Source organism: Alexandromys fortis, unplaced genomic scaffold (assembly GCF_014885135.2).
Source record: "Alexandromys fortis isolate MF-2015 unplaced genomic scaffold, M_Fortis_MF-2015_v1.1 scaffold_29, whole genome shotgun sequence".
Lineage (NCBI taxonomy): Eukaryota > Metazoa > Chordata > Mammalia > Rodentia > Cricetidae > Alexandromys > Alexandromys fortis.
In genome coordinates, this window is record NW_026067891.1 from 10,207,350 (window position 1) to 10,226,487 (window position 19,138).

Consider the following 19,138-nt stretch of genomic DNA (forward strand, 5'->3'; position numbering starts at 1 on the left):
GGTGCTACCCATGGTGCCCCGCCCCCTGGTCTGTGTCTAGGTTGTATGATCCCCAAGGCAGCATCTGAGGCAGGGGAGCCCTACAGGGCCCTGAGCTTGCTTAGAGAAGCTGTGCAGGAAGCAGGGTTGCTCTTAAGAACAAAGTATGCCAGCGTCTCTGTGCACCTTTGCAGAAGTTAACTAACCTCTCTGGTCCACCCATTTTCTCACAAAGAGAAGCTGATCCAAAGGTCAGGGTTGAGGAGAAAACAGAGCCAGAAAAGGCACAGTGGGCTGAGCCACAAAGCTCCCAGGTGGTTAGGATTGGCGTTTATTTCAGGTGATAAGGGTTCCACACCCTCTCTCCTCTTGCAGTCCACCAGACAGACACACATGCACACAACACAGCAGAGTGGGCATTCCAGATAGCACAAGGACAACAGTCAGGTGGGGCTCACCCACCGTGGGCACCGTGGGCCCTCTGGCCTCTGTGAAGGGCGTTTGAGGAAGAAAAGGCTGCTATTCACGGAGATGCGCCCCACTCCAGGCCTCCTGGGCTGGCCAAACTCAGATAGCCTGGTCCTGCCTCTGTCTCAGGCCGAGCACTCGCGCAGCTGCCAGGAAGGCCACCCCTGTGAGCAGCTCAGAGACAAAGCTAATCCAGCCGAGGGCCAGGGACCAGCCAAAGCGGATGTCCACTTGGTCCAGCAGGGCCCTCTCCTCCAGGAGGCAAGCTGCCTCCCGGAAGGCGGCAGCTGAGTATGCTATGTAGATGCTAATTCCAGCGAGGGTCACCGTGGCTGCAGGGACAGACAGACCGGGACAGACAGTTAGACCCTTCTAGCCTGCCCCTCCTCCCTACTTCTCCAAATCCACCCGGGGCCCCTCCTCCACCCTTCCCTCTTCTATCCCTACCTCCTCTCCTTCACCCCCTCCTCCACCCCTCAGCTTCCTTCCTCCCTCTTCTAACTACTCCTTTCTCCTCCCTCCTCCCTCCTCCCCTGCTTCCTTCTGTCACCTTTGTGAATGGCAGCCTCCTAGAAAGAAGCTATGTCTACAAGGGCTGGCTGATTGAACCTTCAGTGATGTGGAGGGCTGGACCAACCAAAGGGCCTCGAGTGTTGTCAGCACCCAAGGCCCACACCTCACTGTAACTCACCTACCCCGTGTTCCTATCAGTGTGTTTTGCAGAGTGTCTTGATTTACAGCTTCCTTTATTCTGTTGCTATAAAATGTTCCTGGAATTGCTTCTTCACTGCTACTTGGAACATGGTATTCGTGGAGACCTAAATCTATGTTCCCTATATTCAGTTCCAGAAAGAAAAACCACACGCATCTTCTACCCTTTTGACAAAAGAGCTGTTGTGTCCCGACAGCTTTTTCTCCCTTTCCTCTCCCTCCTCCTCCCTCATCTCCCTCCTCCTCCCTCATCTTTCTTCCCTCTACCTTCATCTCCCTCCTTTTTCTCCCTCACTTCCTCCTCCCTCTCCCTTCTTCCCTCCTCCTCCCCGTCTCCCTTGGTTATTCAGGACTGTCCTCCCAGTCAGACTGCTGCCATCTTCGGGCGGTCTGGGCCGCTCCCCAAAGGTCAGCACGGCTGGGCTTGCAGGGTAGTGGCGGTCATAGGGCCCTCACTTGAGTGTGCAGCCACCACTGTCACATGCACCTCTGCTCTAATTACTTGTGGTCTTGGGGGAAGAGCAAGAGGATCTAGGGAGGAGGGAAGGACTGTAGGGGCATCATCTACACAGCCTAGAGAGTCACCCATGCTGTGGGCAGACTTTCCAGTGTGCCTGCTTTAAGGCCACCCATGCTCCTGCCTGTAACCCCTCACCTGCTGCTCAGAAAGCCATTCGTTCCCATGTTGAGCTTTGGTGCAATCCTACCTCATTGGGTCATGAGAAGGAGGGGTAGATGTGGTTACACCTATCCCAGGGAGGAACGTTAGCAGCACCCTCCTGTCTACACCCACCCACCCCAGCCACATTCTCTGCACACAACACACACACACACACACACACACACACCTTTACTCCCTCATCTTTTCCTCCCTCCCTGCCTCTGCTTCCCTCACCAACTCCTCTTCTCCCAACCCAGCCAGGGGTCTCCACAGCACTGTCTTCAGAGCCTTTGCTGAGCTGGGTCCCTGCCTGCTGCAGCTGCCCCCCTCCCCCTCAGCCTGCAGCAGCTGCCCCTCTCCCCCTCCTGCTCAGCCTGCTGCAGCTGCCCCCCTTCCCCTCCTGCTCAGTTCTGCTAGCTGCTTTGGGTGAGCCTGAGTGCACATGGGTGCACAATATATGGGTGCACAACATATGGGTGTGTGATATATGGGTGCGTGATATATGGATGCCAACTGTAATTGCCAAAATGAACTTATCACTCCTGCTACATGAAGCCAAGAGCCACCGAAACCGTATGTCCCCAGTCCACACCCAAAGCTTCTGCTCATCATTTATTCTGTCTCTGTGGGCTCTGCTCATTGAGAAGCTGCCGTGAAGTGTAATCATGTGAGGTGTGTCCTGCATTGCCTGTCCAGTCTGATTTCCCACGTCAGAACCGCTACTCGGCAGAAGGCAGCAAAGCAGTGGATGTCAGGGTCTCTTGTCCACCCACAGCCCTAAGCCGGAAGCCAAGGCCATCAATGCGAGACCAGACAGAGGTGACAGACCACTCTTCAAGATGCTGGGGGTGGCTCCCAAGGCTGTGTTCTCCTCCTCCTCCTCCTCCTTCCTTGGAACCAGAGATCTTGGGACCTCAAGGCTGGAAAGCACTGCCCCTTCCCTCTGACATCCCGTGGGGAAAGCCCTTCCAGGAGCTGAGACCCTGCTCCTAAAGAGCGCATAGCCCTTGGTACCCATGTGACTGTAGGGCCTGGACCCCGGGCAGGGGAAAACCTACCTCCAAAGAGAAATAAGGTCCCCGTGAGCAGCAGAAGGAGGTGGGCTCGGAGGAGGAAGCTCAGGAACCCAGTCATTCCCCCAAACACCATCACAATCAGGCTAAGTGGCAACAAGATCACAAATGTCCCATGCATAGCTAGAGAGAAGGGAAGACCAGGTACAGGGGGTTACTAACATCGAAGATTTAATCATTTACATACATTTACCATGTAGCCACAATAGTGACTTCTATTGATTAAAAAAAAAAAAAAAAGTGGAGACTTCTGGATGCATGTTCGGTGTGGCGAGCAGCATTGCACTTACTCGCGGTGACCGCTAGAGGGAAGTGGTGCACTATTATTCTCTCCGTGCAGCATCAAGGGACTGACATGAGCACGCAAACGAAAAAAACGAGCCTATGAGATACGCACCAGGGCTCCTGGGAAATCTAGTTTCTTTCTAGGCTGAGGACAGTCGCGAGTGGGGGAGCGGGTGAGAGGGCAAAGGAGGTGGAGAAAGGCCGTTTTATAAAATCTTTATATCCCCCAAATTCTATCTCTGTCTCTGATCCCACCTCCAAATTACAGGTGCGTCATAAATTCAAGGCACGTGACTCATTTTATCCTGGGTAGGGGTGTGGATCTAATCTCATCCCACATCCCAGAAGAAACTACACACCAAAAGCTTTTGTGATCGTAATAATAAAATATTGATAACAAATCACACAGGGACGAGAGACAGCTCTGGTAAAAGCACTTGTCACATCAGCCTGAATTTTGGATCTCACATAAAGGTGGGAGGAGAACACCAATTCTACAAAGTTGTCCTCAGGCCCCCCTGTGAAGGCTGTGGGTACACATACCCACACACCATGCACACATACACACACACGCTCAATACACAAACACACACGTGCACGCGTGCGTGCTCACACACACACACACAATAACAAGCTTTTAAGACCCTGCCATACGGGCAGTCTCTGATCATGATCTGGGCACTGACTGAACTGACAATAGTGGACTGGCTGGAATCCGCCCTTTCAGCTTTTGCCCTTTGCCCTTTCGTGTGAGCGCTAGAGTCAAACTCAGGTCCTCAGACTGGGGCAATCTGCACCTGACTAGCCCGCCAGGATGTCTTGAATTATGAGCCCAGCTCCATGGTTCGGAGACAAAGATAAACAATTCCCAGACAGTACCCCCTGCGGATGAACTGATAGACTGCACACAGAAATTAGCTTCCAGGTCACAGTGCTTCTAGGAGGCCCACAATCATCGAAAGCCGTTAAATCACCCACCTCGACCACAGGCACACGCCAGCACTGAGAGAGCAGGGATGCGTGTGTGTCCCTCATTGTCCCAGGCTCTGCTAGCACAGGCTGACACACCAGGGTCTACACCATCATCCGCAAGTCCAGGGGCCGCAGCCAGCTGGAGCACGGCTTTGCAAACATCAGTTTTGTAACCTGCTCAATGGAGAGCCGGCAAATATCCCATCCTCTAGGCCTCTGTGTTGAAGACTCAGTAAATAGAAAAAATAAAACCAACCATTAAGGGGTTGGGAAGATGGTTCCGTCCATTAGGTGCCTGCTGGACAAACGCAAGGACCTGAGTCTGGAACCTTAGCATTTAGAAAAAGTGGGGTGCAGCAGCACACATCTGTAACCCCAGTGCTGGGATGTGGAAAGATGGATTCTTGCCACTGTTGGACAGTCAGTGTAACTGGACTGGGGAGCTCGAGTCACTGAGAAACTCTAAAAACAAGGTAGAGAGGCCTTTAATCCTAGTGGAGCTCTGTGAGTTCAAGGCCAGCCTGGTCTACAAAGTAAGTTCCAGGACAGCCAAGGCTACACTCAAAACAAACAAACAAGCAATAAAATAAAATATAGAAAGCAGTAAAGGAAGACACCACCAGATATCAACCTCCAGTTCGCAGCCCTACAGATTTCAACCCAGTGCAAGAGAGACTTAAGCAGCAACAGGAGTGGGGGACAGTCGTGGAGCCCGGAGACGTGGCTCAGAGGAAATGAGGAACTCGGGACCCAAGTCAAAACCTACTCTTTGGTTACTGCCAGCATTTCTGCAGCTTCCAGATCTAACGTCCACCAGCTGCTTAGTGGAATGCTCAAGGGACAGCTCTGGGGGTGTGGCTTCATAGGTTCTGGGGGTGTGGCTTGCCTATCATTACAGAAGCCCTGTGTTCCATCCCTGGAACAAAATAAAACCAGGCATGGTTTTCAAAAATCAAAAAACTTTACCTCCCTCCCACCCCGAGTGAAGCGATGACTCAGCAGTTCAGAGCATTGACTGTTCTAGCCAGGTTCAGTCCCAAGCACCCTGTTACACGGTCTGACAAGCATTTGTAACTCCAGTTTTAAGGGGATCCAATAACCTCTTCTCTCCCCCCTGCGGGTGCTGCACACAGGTGGTCCATAGACAAAACACCCATCCACATAAAATCTAAAAAATAATAATCTAAAAACAAAACTTTAAACCAGGCATTGTGATGCATGCCTATAATCCCAGCAATTGGGAGGTAGGGGCAGAAGGATCTGAAATTCAAGGTCATCCTCAGCTAAGTAGTTCATTCATGGCCAGCCTGGGCTACATAAAAACCTGCCAAAAAATAAATAAATAAAACCAGGGATTTATTTGCTAAATTGTGGAGTCAGTCAAGGTATTCCAGGTCAAGGTTCCTGCCCCACCACAGGGGGCAGCGCTTCCTCACCACAGCCTCAACCAGCATCCCTCGCCTTAGCCTCGCTCCAGGCTCCACCTCCACACCTGCCTCTTCTCTTTGATTCTCCTCTTCTGAGGACACACACTCATCATGTGTGTCATCATGGTCTTCACAGTCCATCACATGAACCCAAGAGGACCTTACCTTGAGATCCTCAACTACATCTGAAGCATTGCTTTTTCCAAATAAAGTCACTCTCCAGTTCCCGAGCGGAGGACACACTCCGCCTGACCCATTTCCCACTTTTTAATTTTTTTCTTCTTTTTTTAATTGATTTTTGTTGAGCTCAACATTTCTCTGTTCCCCTCCCTGCCTCTCCCCTCCCCTTCAGCCCTCTCCCATGGTCCCCATGGTCCCAGTTTACTCAGGAGATCTTGTCTTTTTCTACTTCCCATGTAGATTAGATCCATGTAAGTCTCTTAGGGTCCTCTGTTGTCTAGGTTCTCTGGGATTGTGATTTGTGAGCTGGCTTTCTTTGCTTTATGTTTTAAAACTACTTATGAGTGAGTACATTTGATAATTGTCTTTCTAGGTCTGAGTTACCGCACTCAAAATAATGTTTTTAGCTCCATTGGACAAACCTTTTTAAATGTATTTCTTTAACATGGGAACACGCCATGGCATACGTGTGGAGGTCAGAGGACAACTTTGTGAAGTCTGTTTTCACCACCTATACATGGCAGTGTGCTTTGAATATAAACTCTCCCCCCACCCCACCCCCCGCCGGCTCGTGGGTTTGAACTTTGTCCCTGGTTTGTGTGGGAGGGTTGTGGAACCTTTGGAAGGTAGAGCTCAGCCAGAAGCATTTGGTCACAGAAGTCCAGTGAGCTTGGAGGTTTTACAGCCTGACCCATTTCCCACTCGGCCTTGGCAGCAGGAAGGAAGGCAATGGTGGCAGGAGCAGGAGGCTGCCATGTCTTCCTCAGCATGATGCCCTCTATCCCTCCAGAATGGTGGAACAAACAAGCCTTTCTGTCCTCAGGTGTCTGTCATGGGTACCCAGTCACAGCCACAGAAACTACTAACACATGGGTTCTAGGAATGAAACTCAGGTCACAAGGTTTGTGAGACAAGTGCCCTTCCCAGGCATGTTTTTGGTTAGCGGCATCACTTAACCACACTACCATCCCTTCAGGGATATACAGTAGAAGCATCCTATATGCCTAGAGTAGACACTCAGTAGACGGCAATATCATTACAGTATAGATGGTGTTACTATAGAACTAAGTACCATACTGGTCATGGTCGGGATAAGTGTCTCCAAAGCTTGCCCTACAACCCCCCCCCCCCCTTAGCTCTATTGATCAGTGATAGGAGCAGTAGGAACTGAGGCCTGGAGTGGGGTGTGAAGTCAGTTGGGGTGTGCCTTCCGAGACATTGCAGGACCCTGGCCTCTGTCCTGTTCATACATCCTGGCTGTTTAGCGAGTAGTTTTCCTCAGTCATGTGTCCCACCAGTGTGACACCACAGCCTCAAAGTGAGGGGCCCAGCTGAGAGTACAGTGTGACCCTTAAAACCATGAGTATAAACTTTTGTCCTCACAAGCTGATGACATCAGGTGTCTGACAAGGGCGTGGTGACTAAATCCCACTGAGGAAGCGCAGCGTACACTGCCCAAAACATCCTGTAACTGCATGTTCGTTCCTCGGTGCAGCTTTGTGTTCTGGGCACATCGAGCATTCTTATAGGCCTCATAATTTTCTCAACTTTATATGTATACACATAAATATCTAGTCATCTTGTGACTGCGCGCTGAGGCTTTTCTCCTCTCTTCTTTCTTATTTTCTGCCTCAAACAAGCACGACATGTCTCTTCCTAGAAACATCACACAGAGCACAGATTCTAGAAGCAGAATCAACTTTTTAAATGTCCTGAACATGGAATTGGCTTTCCCCTGGGCCCCCAAAGCCTGTCATCACACCCAAGCTTTCATTCTCCCAAGGACTGAGCCCTGCATTCACCAACTTTCTACTGTTATGGTAAAACATCTGAGAGGAAAAGATTACAAAGAAGGAAGGTTGGTTTGGGCTTAGAGTTTCCAAGGTTTCAGTTCATGGTCGCCTGGCTCCTTGGCTTTCAAGCTGGTGACAGGGCAGAAATGTCCTAGCAGGGAGGAGCTGCTCAACTTTGGGTAGCCAGGGAGCAGAAAGAGAAGGAAGAAGCCAGTACAACGGCACTCCTCAGCCACTTCCTCCAACTGACTCCACATCCTAAAGCTCCTCCGGCTAAAACTCACCCACAGATTAGTCCATGGGTGTCTCGCCATCCAGTGCCTTCTCTGCCTTCACTATCCGGTGCCCTCTCTACCCTCACCATCAGGTGACCTCTCTGCCCTCACCGTGATCCAGTGACCTCGCCATCCGGGGACCTCTCTACCCTCGCCATCAGGTGACCACTCTGCCCTCACCATCTGGGGACCTCTCTACCCTCACCATCAGGTGACCTCTCTGCCTTCGCCATCCAGTGACGTCTCCACAGACCCACACTTTGGCGTGTGAGACCGTGAGAGGAGACCTTGTATCTAAGCCATGACAGAGTGCAGACGCTGGCCTCGCTCCCTCTCTGCGCGCCACCTTGCCTGCAGCACCACTCTGAGGAAATTCTCCATTATCTCCCTCCTGTGCCCGGAGCCGCTCCACATTGAGTGTTTTATGTCCTCTGCTCTGTTTCCACCCCCGCACTTCCATTTTCATTTTGCACCCAGCTTCATTTTAATTTTCCACATTGCTGCAGCGGCCCTGCACCCAGAATGCCAGGAAACCCAGCCGGGTGAGTTTCTCCCTAACCTCACACCTCTCAGAGGCCAGGCTCTGGCCCTCAGTCAGCCTCTGCTGCCGGCTTGTTTTGTTAGACAAAGCATTTGACCCCCTGATTGCACCTGATCATGCTCACCTACTCTGAAGAGACACAGTTGAAGGCCGGCCTGGACATATCTGGCACGCCTCTGAGAAGCCTTTCTAGAACTGCAGGCCCTCTGGACGTTTCTGGAACACACTGGCTCAATCCTGTTTTCATTTGCTCTTCCTCCTCTGCCTGAGGCAGAAGAGCCTGAAACTCTGGTCTCACACACATGCACATGAGTACCCAGTGGTCAACCTAAGGTGTTATTTCTAAGAAATCATTCAGTTTGGTTTTTGAGTCTCTCATTGGCCTGGAACCCATGGATTCAGCTCTGCTGGCTGGACAGAGAAACAGGTGACAAGCAAGCCTGCTAGTGCTGGGTGACAAGCATGCCTGCTAGGACCAGGGTGCCCCACCTGGTGAAGAATTTGAAGGGGGTTATAAATTTTGTTTTGCTTTTGGCTGTTGTTTGATTGTGTTTTGTAGGCTCTGGGTATCAAACTCGGGTCCTCATGCTTTCATGGCAAGCACTTTACCCACTGAGCCAGCCCCCAGGTCCTCTGGTCTTGTACACACATTGCACTGAAATGTGACTCAACGCAGCATCATTCCAACAGTGTAGCACTGAACTACCAGGGTTCAAGTCCCAGATCCGCCAGCTACTGTGCAAACTCACCTACCCTCTCTGTGCCATATATCCCCTCACCTACAAACTTGGCTGTGATAATATGAATAATACTGACTGCCTCGTGGGCTGCTGTGGACATGAAATCAGTTACAAGGACAAAACTCAAATCCTCAAACTTGCACAGCAACCTCCTCACCCACCCACTGAGGCATCTTGCCAGCCCCCAGAAATCTCTACAAATAAATAAATCTCCAGTGACTAGTTCCATTTTCCGAGTGAGAAGCTGGAGGCTCAGGAATAAAGATTTAAGCATTAATTGTGCTCCTACTATATACAGATCATATCCCTGAATCTTTTCTATAGGATCTCATTCCCTCCCAGAGGAGCCCACTTAAGTCGGACACAGCTGGCTGCTAAGAACTCACACAGGTGGATAAGTTGCAGTCAAGAAACCCCACTCTCTGTCCAATGGCTTGAAGGGGCTGATGCCATTTCTGCCCCTTTATTAAGAGTGTCTTTCAGGCAGTGGCAACACAGGTCTTTAGTCCCAGCACTCAGCGATCTCTGTGAGCTTGAGGCCAGCCTGGTCTACAGAGTGAGTTCCAGGACAGCCAGGGCTACATAGAGAGACTCTGTCTCAAAAAAAAAAAAAAAAAAAAAAAAAAAAAAAAAAAAGAGAGTCCATAATGGCCAGCATGGTGGAGAAGTCTTTAATCCCTGTGCTCAGGAGGCAGAGGCAGGCAGAATTTGAGGAAAACCTAGTCAACAGATTGAGTTCTAGAACAGCCTTGAAGAGGGAAAAGCATAGGAAACAGAAAAGAGGGGAAGGAAGGGGGGAGATGAGAGGACAGGAGGGGAGGGGAGGGGAGAGGAAAGGAGAGGAGGGGAGAGAAGGGGAAAAAAGAAAAGAAGAAGGAAATGGCTACATGGTTCAACCTGGTCAGTCAACACACAGCATCTTTTTAGCTTCAGCCAATTGGCTCAACACAAAGGTACATGATCTGATCTGGTCCAATGGGATATGATGGAAGAGGGTCATATGTCTATTGGTTAATAAAGAAACTGCCTTGGCCCTTTTGATAGGACAGCAGCTTACATAGGCAGAGTAGACAGAACAGAATGTTGGGAGAAAGAAGCTGAGTCAGGCAGTTGCCATGATTCTCCCACCTGACACAGCCACAGGTTAAGATCTTCCCTGGTAAGCCACCTCGTGGTGTTACACACATTATTAGAAATGGGTTAAAGCAAGATGTGAGAGTTAGCCAGTAAGAGGCTAAAACTAATGGGCCAAGCAGTGTTTTAAAAAATACAGTTTCTGTGTAATTATTTTGGGTAAAGCTAGCCGTGCAGGAGCCAGGCGGTGGGAAGGCAGCCCGCTGCTCCTCACTACAGGGATAGCCCCTCCCTTCTGGGCTGCAGGAGTCAGCCTAAACATATGGTCATCTAAAGCAAAGCTCACAGAGGGAGAAAGGGAGACGGAGCCCCAGAGATCCCAGCACACTGGACCTCCTCAAAAATATGAGTCAGCCTTTCCCCCTCCTCTTTAAATAGGCATAATTGGTGTTTTTGTCATTTGCCACTGAAAGATTCTTGGCAACACCCCTAGTTCCCTGTTGTCCACTGTAGCTCTTGAAAGATGCTAAGTGAAAACCTCCTTGCCTCCAGATGCATGTTCCCAGAGCAGATCTGGAAACCAAGTAAATACTCAAGCCCTGGTATCAAGACTCAGCTACTAAGGGACATGTCCCCTGGATGCTGAACTGGTTGGTTTTCATCTTAAGAAAGTCTATCTCAACCTCATTGACCTGTGGACATGTCTGGGGCGGGGGGGGGGGCGGGAGTTGTCTTCATTGTTGTTGAGGTGGGAAGACCCACCCTAAATGGGAAAGGTATTATTTCATGCACTGGGCTATATAAAACAGTGGTTCTCAACCTTCTTAATGCTGCGACACTTTAACACACTTCCTCATGTTGCAGTGACCCCCAACCATAAAACTATTTTTGTTGCCACTTCATAAGTGTAATTTTGCTACTATCATGAATTGTAATGTAAGTATCTGTGTTTTCCAATGGTTTTAGGTGACCTTTGTGAGTTATTAGACCCCTTAGTGGGTTGCAACCTTCACATTGAGCTGGCTGAGTACTAGCAAGAAAGCAAGCAAAAATCTATCCATCCCTCTTTGCTCTTGACTGTGGACGCAAGGCTCTAAGTTGCTGCCTTGACCTCCTTACAATAAGGATTCTAACCTGGAAGTATGAGCCAAACAAACCCTTTCTCCCCTAAGCTGCTTTTTGTCAGGCTGTCCGTCACACAACAGAAATGGACCTGGAACAGATGGCTTTCTCTGTCCCTGGCTGGATGAGGTAAGGCGCTGGGCCATCTGCTCATGTTCGCTCCTCCCCAGATGGCCACTGGAATCATGAGGCGGTGGTGAAGGGTTTGCCTGACCACTCCGCCTACTAGGGTCAGAATACTCTAAAGTGGTCCTTCGGCAGGCCTGAGTACTCTGCCCATCCATGCCCACCAGGATCAGCTTAGGGGGCCGACTCAGAGCAAGTCTGTTGTCAACCTGACTCTCTGGCCAATATGGCAGATCTTCAGATGACTGGGACATCTTTACATCATAAAGAGCTTGGACTAAACACAAAATTCATTTATACGAGAAAACCAATTCTGAGAAAAAGCTCTCTCTGGGGTGGTTTGCAATGAGTGTGCAGTCCGAAGGGGCAGCTTGTCCTCATTCCCGGATAATACAGGGGAAACAACAGCAGTTCCATGCCTGGCTGTCTATGGAACCAAGCACTCGCCACCCTGGGCTTATTAAAGGCAACTCTCTCAAGTTCTGTCCTCACTGTAAGATTAGAAAGAGGCCATCAAGATGGTTCAGGGGGTAAAGTGCTTTCCAGACAAACCTGAGTACAACCCCAGAATCCACATAGAGATGGAAGAAGAGAACCAATTCATGAAGCTGTCCTCTGATCTACAGACATCACACACAGTAATAATAAACAATTTTAAAAGCTCTCTGTGTAAGAACGAGGTTAAACAAAATAAAATTTTGAAAGAAAACTGGTGCCCTCAACACGAGGGACCTGAGGCCCTGACAGGTGAAGGAAATGTTTAAGGTCACATGCACAGCTGGTAGTGGAGCTGTGGTCAGGCTCACATCGAGGTCAAGCACCAGAAGCACCGCTAGGGAAGCTGCTGAGTGAGACTTCTGCCTGTTTCTCAAAGTCAGAAAACAGGCAGGGCTGTTGCTGTAACAGGTTCAAAGGAATGCTAGCCCACTGTCAACCACCTCTAGCTGTTGAATTCACCTATAAGCAGGACAAGGCAGCTAAATGATTGCACGCAGCCTTGGCAAATGGTCACCCATGTGTCTAAAGATAAGAAAGATAAGAAAGTATAGAAGGAGCTGTAGTGGGGGAAGTGAATGATTTCTGAGAGCATGCCATGAGTCTGTCAAGCCCTTCTTTGAGGCAACATGTTGCCCTACACAAACACAACTAAAAAGCAAGGTGAGGTCCTAAGTGATGTTCATTTTGCCCATGCCATGTCTTGGTTCATCAGGGTTGTGAGTATTTCCTTCTCCTAGCTGGGGATAGAGACTTTGCTCAGGGAAGTCACTGAGCTATGCGTCCAGAGCTCTAAATTATTAAGTTAAGCTGCCCAGGCTGACGCTGAACTCACATTGGAGCCCAGCAGTCTTTGGTCTTCCAGCCTCAGTCCCCCAGTGTTTCCTGTGGTTTTGTTTCCATATTTTGTGGATCCTGACGGGACCCTTAATGCTTTGGACAACTCCTTTTGGTTACTGTGAAACAAGTGAAAGTTCAAGGGATCAAGAGGGCCAGAGAAGGACTGAGTTAGGATGGACCGTTCTCTCCCATTCTTCAAACACAGGATTCTAGATGATTCCTGAAGTAGTACTCAGCAGCCAAAGTACCTCCCAATGCAGCTAGAGAACTGGACAGTACAGACTACCCCCACCCTCCGCCCCCACACAGGGGTGACCACAGAAAGCTGCTGGCCATGGGAATATGTGCACAGGTGTGCGGGGCTGACTGAGGAGCAGCTCACAAGAGCCAGGTAAGATTTGGGGAATTTTGTGAACCAGGTAACGTTATGCTGACAATTCAAAGCTGGTTACGGTGGAAATATTGACACCACAGAAATGGGCTAATATAGATCAAGGGCTTTTAAATGTTATTCCAAGAGAGTTATTTGTTAAAAATTTCCCAGCATGCTACTGGATTTGGGAGAAATAGTTCTGATCCATTCATCTATTTGTACATCCATCCACTCATCCACCCATTCACTCATTCCTTCACTCACTAATCCATCCACTCATTCACTCACACCCATCCATTCACAGGCCCAACCACTCATCCATATTTTATATGTGTGTGTGTATTTGTGTGTATTTGTGTGTATGATATGTAACATATAATTTTGACCCATAATGTAGCTTTCATTCCCTCTCATACTTGTTCAACAGACGTTTGCTTTGTGATCTGCTGTCTGCCATGTTCTGTGCTAAGTACTGACAATTCAACAGTGGGCAAGACAGAGATAATCCTCTGCCTTCGTCAACTTTACAGACTAATAAGAGAGTCAGACTTTACACCCCAAAAAGCAAAATGACCTTTACAATGAGAAGGAAATTAACCAAGCTAAGCTGGTAGGTGGGGGCAGAGAGGCACCAGGAAGAGGAAACAGCACGTGCAAAGTCCTACATCAGGAGGAAGCCTGGGGAGGGGAGGGAAAGGCTTGGGAAGAAACACAACAGAGAGGCACGCTAGGGTCCCTTCCTAAGCCTCAGGTGGTCTGCCCAAGGCCACACACCTCCAAGGTCTACGGGTTTCCACCCTCATTTCCTCCTCAGTTCCTCTCTATGGGACCTTTCCTGGACTCAGTTTCCAAGTGAGAGCCAAAAATGGAGGTGATGCCCAGGCCTAGTGCTACAAGTCTATAATCCAACTATTCAGATTGAGGGCAGGAGAATTGCAAGTCCAAGGCCTGGCAGAATTGCAGAATATGTTTAAGGTCAGGCTAGAGAACAGTGAGACTGTTCAAAATAAAAACTAAAAAGAAGGAAGCCAGGCGGTGGTGATGCACGCCTTTAATCCCAGCACTCAGGAGGCAGAGGCAGGCATATTTCTGTGAGTTCGAGACCAGCCTGGTCTAGAAGAGCTAGTTCCAGGACAGGCACCAAAAACTACAGAGAAACCCTGTCTCGAAAATCAAAAAAAAAAAAAAAAAAAGGAGGAGGAGGAATAGGATAGAGTTGGGTGGAGAGAGCTGGAAAAACCAACTTCACGGGGTGGGTGTGAGAATCAACTAAAGACAGCAACAAAAAGCTCTTGGCTCCGTGTCTGGGCAACTCAAAGTTTCAGTACCTGAAATTACTCCCTTTGTTCCTTCCTTCCTTCCTTCCTTCCGCAAGTGCCGCTCACTCCTTTACCTCTCTTGTGTTGAGCCTCTCTTCTCTAAGGAGCATCAAGCCCTGTAGGAGGTGCTGGGGAAGCTAGGCGCCAGCAAGGCACGCGCAATGGTCCTTCAGACAAGAGGCTGTTCTCCACCTCCAAATTACCTGCCTTGAATCATCCCACACCCTTGCTACTGACAAGCTGGCCCTTGGTCTGCAAGACAAGACCTCTCATTGGGACTTCAGCATCCAAAGATGCTCAGATACGGATGGGGTGTGAACTCCATGCTGATTGCCACTCAAATGCAATTGCTCCTGTAGTGAGGATTCCTTTACGACTCGAGTCTATGAGATCCTAGAGCGCATTGACTGAACTTGAGATCTCAGTCACCACGTTGCTTGGCGCACAGGAGTATTGGTAGGTTGGACGAATTCTACACATATTCTAGGTAGCCCAAGAGTGGCCCCAACCCCTGGTGTGGCCCTACTCTTGTCTCAGGCTCTGTGGTCAAAGGCCACCCACGGTCATTCAGAACCACCGCAGTTCAGGAACTCATGTATGAAGAAGAGCATCAAAACTGAGAGACGGAAAGGGGCTGTTCCCTCCATCCACCCACTATCCCCAGACTTACTGAGAAGCTGTCGGCTTGAGTCGCTGACGGTCACATTTTCCTGCCAGAAGGGGTTCATCAGCGGCGTGCAGGAGCTCTGGACTGATGGAAGGAAGGAGTTCACGGGCAGGACACTGGCATTCCCCCCCCCCCCCAAGCCTCCCTAGATGTCTCCCACTCAAAAAAGCAAACGGGGCATTGTGCATTTGTGAGCCAAGCTGGGCACCGCCGGGAGCACTTTCGCAAGCCCGCCTCTCTGTCCACCCTCCCCGCACCCCTAAATGCTTGGCACTGTGAGTTTGGAGGCTAAGGGAGGAGTGTGCGCCAAGCAACAGGTCCCAGGCTTGAAGGTATGGTACCCGGGTGCGGTGCGAACGCGGACACTTGGGGAGGACCCTTACCCCGGCAAGTCCGCCAGAGACCCGAGTGGGAGCTCAGAGGCTCCAGCTGGCTGCGGTTGGCGGGTCCCCGGTCCAGCGCTCTGTGGCTGTTCCTCTCCAGCCTCTCGGTGTCGATGATGTACCAGAAGTCCGTTCCGATGGCGGCCGCCAGCAGCACAAAACTGAGCGCCCCGCTCAGTGCCGCCGCACCCGCCAGAGCGCCCAGACGCACCCGCATCTCCCAGCGTAGGGCCCCTAGGCGCCGGTTCCTGCCCACGGTCCCCTGCTGTTCACTGCACCCCAGATTCTCCAGCGTGGATCTGGAACCCAGCTCAAACTCTGGCTCCACCACCCTCACCTGAGCTATCACACTCACACGTGCTCCAGCTTGGACCCACGATCTCGGGGCTCCCGGTCCTCTCAGACCTCCTCCCTGTGCCTTCCGACCCGCCCTGGAGCACGGGTCCCAGACCAACACTGTGGCTGCCTCCTCACTCAGCTCCTCCCTGTGCCCTGTGCCCAGTCCCAGCGCCTTCTTCCTTCTAGCTCAGACTTTCCTCCCCAGACCCCTATCACCGCCCCCACTCCCTTGCCTCACTCTCCATGAACCCCCTCAACCGCCCCCTGCCTCGGTTGGCCTCAGCCCTCCTTGCTCTTCCCACCCACACTTTTGCCTTGATCCCCCTCCCCCCCACTGCAGCCCGGGGCTACCTTCGCTCCCCACGGCTCTGGTTCAGGACCAGTGCCCTGAAACCTCGGGGAGACTGGCTCCCAGTGCAAGCAGGCTGGACTGAAGGAGGGGCCAAGGGGGCGGTGCTGGAGGGAGGGCGGACATCAGACACACTGGAATCAGAGAAGGGGTGACACTCTGTAGTCTAAGGGTACACATTCTCTTGCAATTCCTTCTCCTGAAGCGATTTTGATTCCAAAATCTACCTTCAAGTAATTTTTCTGGGCTGTCTACAAAGGAAAAAGTCGGATTTGTTTTTTTGTATAAAAATTCTTTGAAGAAGTAGTAAGGCTAGGTTATGTGAGTCTATTTTCTTTATCACCAAAGTCTTCATCATCACAGCTATCCCCCACCTTCCTCACCCCATTTCCACTCCCACCACCTCCATTACCATTACCAGAACTACCCTTACCCCACCCCACCATCTCCATCACCACTACCACCATCACTACTGCAATTCATTTTTAGTCTCCCACTGGCTTTTCTGTAAATGACACCTCAGACCTAATAAGTTGAGCATTGTTCCTCAACAAATGCTATCTCTCCCATCCTCTGAGGCAAGCGGCTTTTCTCTGCATTCCCTGATCCTCCTGGGAAAGTAACCTCTTTCTATCTTTTTCTGTCCCCTGAATCAAAGACACCTTTTGTACCCCAGGTTATCACAGCAGAATAAGCTGTCCTTGGGAGGACGTCAGTCATGGGACCTTTTAATCAGTTACTTTTCTTCAGATTTACAGAACCCAGAACTCGGCTTGTAGATAACAGCAGCCCACGAATCAGAAAAATAGGCTCCTTCCCTGAAATTTGTAACCACCTTGTCATTTGTAATGAGACCATTGCCTGCCTCTCTGACACGTCTCCCCATCACTCCCTTCATAAGCCTCATGCCCGTAGCCCCTAGGGAAAAGGTCTTAGTTGCACGGATCCTTATTCCTGGGACAGCAGTTTGTCCTTGTGAACTTAGATACATAGTTGCAGAGTTATCAACTGCAAAATGTCATCTTCCTATTCTACACACCATTCTGTCCCATCATCTTCATCCACCATCCTCCATAAGATCCTTCTTGCCCCTCTCTGTCATGTGTGTGTGTGTGTGTGTGTGTGTACAGATATGCTCACCCATGAATGTACATGTGGAAGCCAGAGGTCAGCTGGGTATCTCCCTCCAACCCTTTCCACCGCATTTGCTAAGACAAGGTCTGATATTCTTGGGTCCCTGCCCTAGCCACGCCCACTCCCATAACCTCTGACCCGCCCATCGCCATCTTGGGACCTCTCTCTCTTTCTGCTTCCTTAGCGTGCGCACGCGTTTTCTCTGTCTCTCTCTTCTTTTATCTCTCCTCTCTCCTTTTATCTCTTTTTTCTGTCTTTCTTTCTCCCCCTTCCTTAATAAATACTTATGGCTATTTCCTGTGTTTACGTGTCTGTTACCTGCCGCCACCATGGGCCAAGGAAGCGTGCCCTCCTGTAGCCGCTTTCCCATGGCGGGCTCCGCCAGCCCGCCCGGGGACCGTTTGCAGCCGCTCTCTAATCGTTTTTTAAGAATAACAAGGTCTCTCAGTGAATCCGAACATTGCCATTTGAAGCTGGACTGCCTGGCCAGCGAGTCCCAGAGATCCACCTGTCTCTGCTCTTCAGCTAGCACTGGGGTCACAGGTGTGCTCCACCATGCTTAGCCTTTACATGGGTATGAAAGGATTCAAAATAGATCCTGAAATTATACAACAGCACTTTACACACTGAGCCATATTCGCATACCAGCTTTGTCTGCTTCTAAACTTGGCCACGCTTTTACCATCATTTTCATTAGAAACATCACCAAAAAGATTCACATCATCAACTTTACGGACAAAAGTAAAACTTGACTGAATCCCAGAATGCCTAATGATATCTAACAGATTTCTCTCTCTCTCTCTCTCTCTCTCTCTCTCTCTCTCTCTCTCTCTCTCTCTCTCTCTCTCTCTCTCCTCCCTTTTGCTTGACTTCAGACTCCATTCTTCAGTTTGACTCTTACTTGTGGCCTGGGAGACAATCTTTAACACCAGTGCAGCAGCCCAACAGAAGGAATCTCTTTTTAAATGGTGCCAACCGGATTTTCTTTTTTTTTAAAAAAATATTTATTTATTTATTTGTTTATCATGTATACAATATTCTGTCTGTATGCCTGAAGGCCAGAAGAGGGCGCCAGACCTCTTTACAGATGGTTGTGAGCCACCATGTGGTTGCTGGGAATTGAACTCAGGACCTTTGGAAGAGCAGGCAATGCTCCTAACCACTGAGCCATCTCTCCAGCCCCCAACTGGATTTTCAAGAATAGAAAGCTCACTACCCATTTTTGATAGAATGCGCATCTTCTCTCTTTACACGAATCATCCCCATGGCTCAGAAAGATATGAAGAGCTGGCTGACCACACTTGGGACACCTGCAGAGTCCCACTGTAACCATTTCATCGAGGTGAGGGGTCACAGTTGCAGGAATAGGCAATAAGAAGATGAGATGCCCAATTAAATTAGAACTTCAGATTCATGGTGAACATTTATTCACATAAGGATCTCCAAAGCCAGACATGATGGTGCATGCTTATAGTCCCAGCACTTAGAAGACTGAGGCAGGAGGATCAGAAATTCAAGGCCAGCTTCCAGCAAAAAGGGTGTTCAAAACTGGCCTTGATGGTATGAAACCCTATCTCAACTCCCCATTATTCACAAAGAAATATATTTGATATATACTTTAAAAAATGTGTTGTGTTTTTGAAGCTTAAATTTAATCAGTTATTCTGAAATATATACACATGTATATATACACGTACACACACATATATATGTATACACACACAACTATATATATATACATATATATACATATATAGTTGGCTTCCGTAGGAAAACCAAGATACATAGACCAGAACCAGCAGCACGGACAGT

The 19,138-nt window shown here is 49.7% G+C and overlaps 1 protein-coding gene across 2 annotated transcripts; it reads right to left on the bottom strand.

Moving 5' to 3' along the window:
* Window positions 1-292: 292 nt before the first annotated feature.
* Tmem114 (transmembrane protein 114) lies at window positions 293-15,721 on the bottom strand. 2 transcript variants are annotated; one of them, XM_050137176.1, is made up of 4 exons: window positions 15,505-15,721; window positions 15,125-15,205; window positions 2,878-3,015; window positions 293-779 (listed from the first exon to the last, which is right to left on the bottom strand). In XM_050137176.1, the coding sequence occupies exons 1-4, from the start codon at window positions 15,719-15,721 to the stop codon at window positions 547-549; spliced, it is 669 nt and encodes a 222-aa protein (XP_049993133.1). In that variant the 3' UTR covers window positions 293-546. The 2 variants fall into 2 exon arrangements, with proteins under 2 accessions (XP_049993133.1, XP_049993140.1); XM_050137183.1 differs by lacking the exon at window positions 2,878-3,015.
* Between the last annotated feature and the right edge of the window lie 3,417 nt (window positions 15,722-19,138).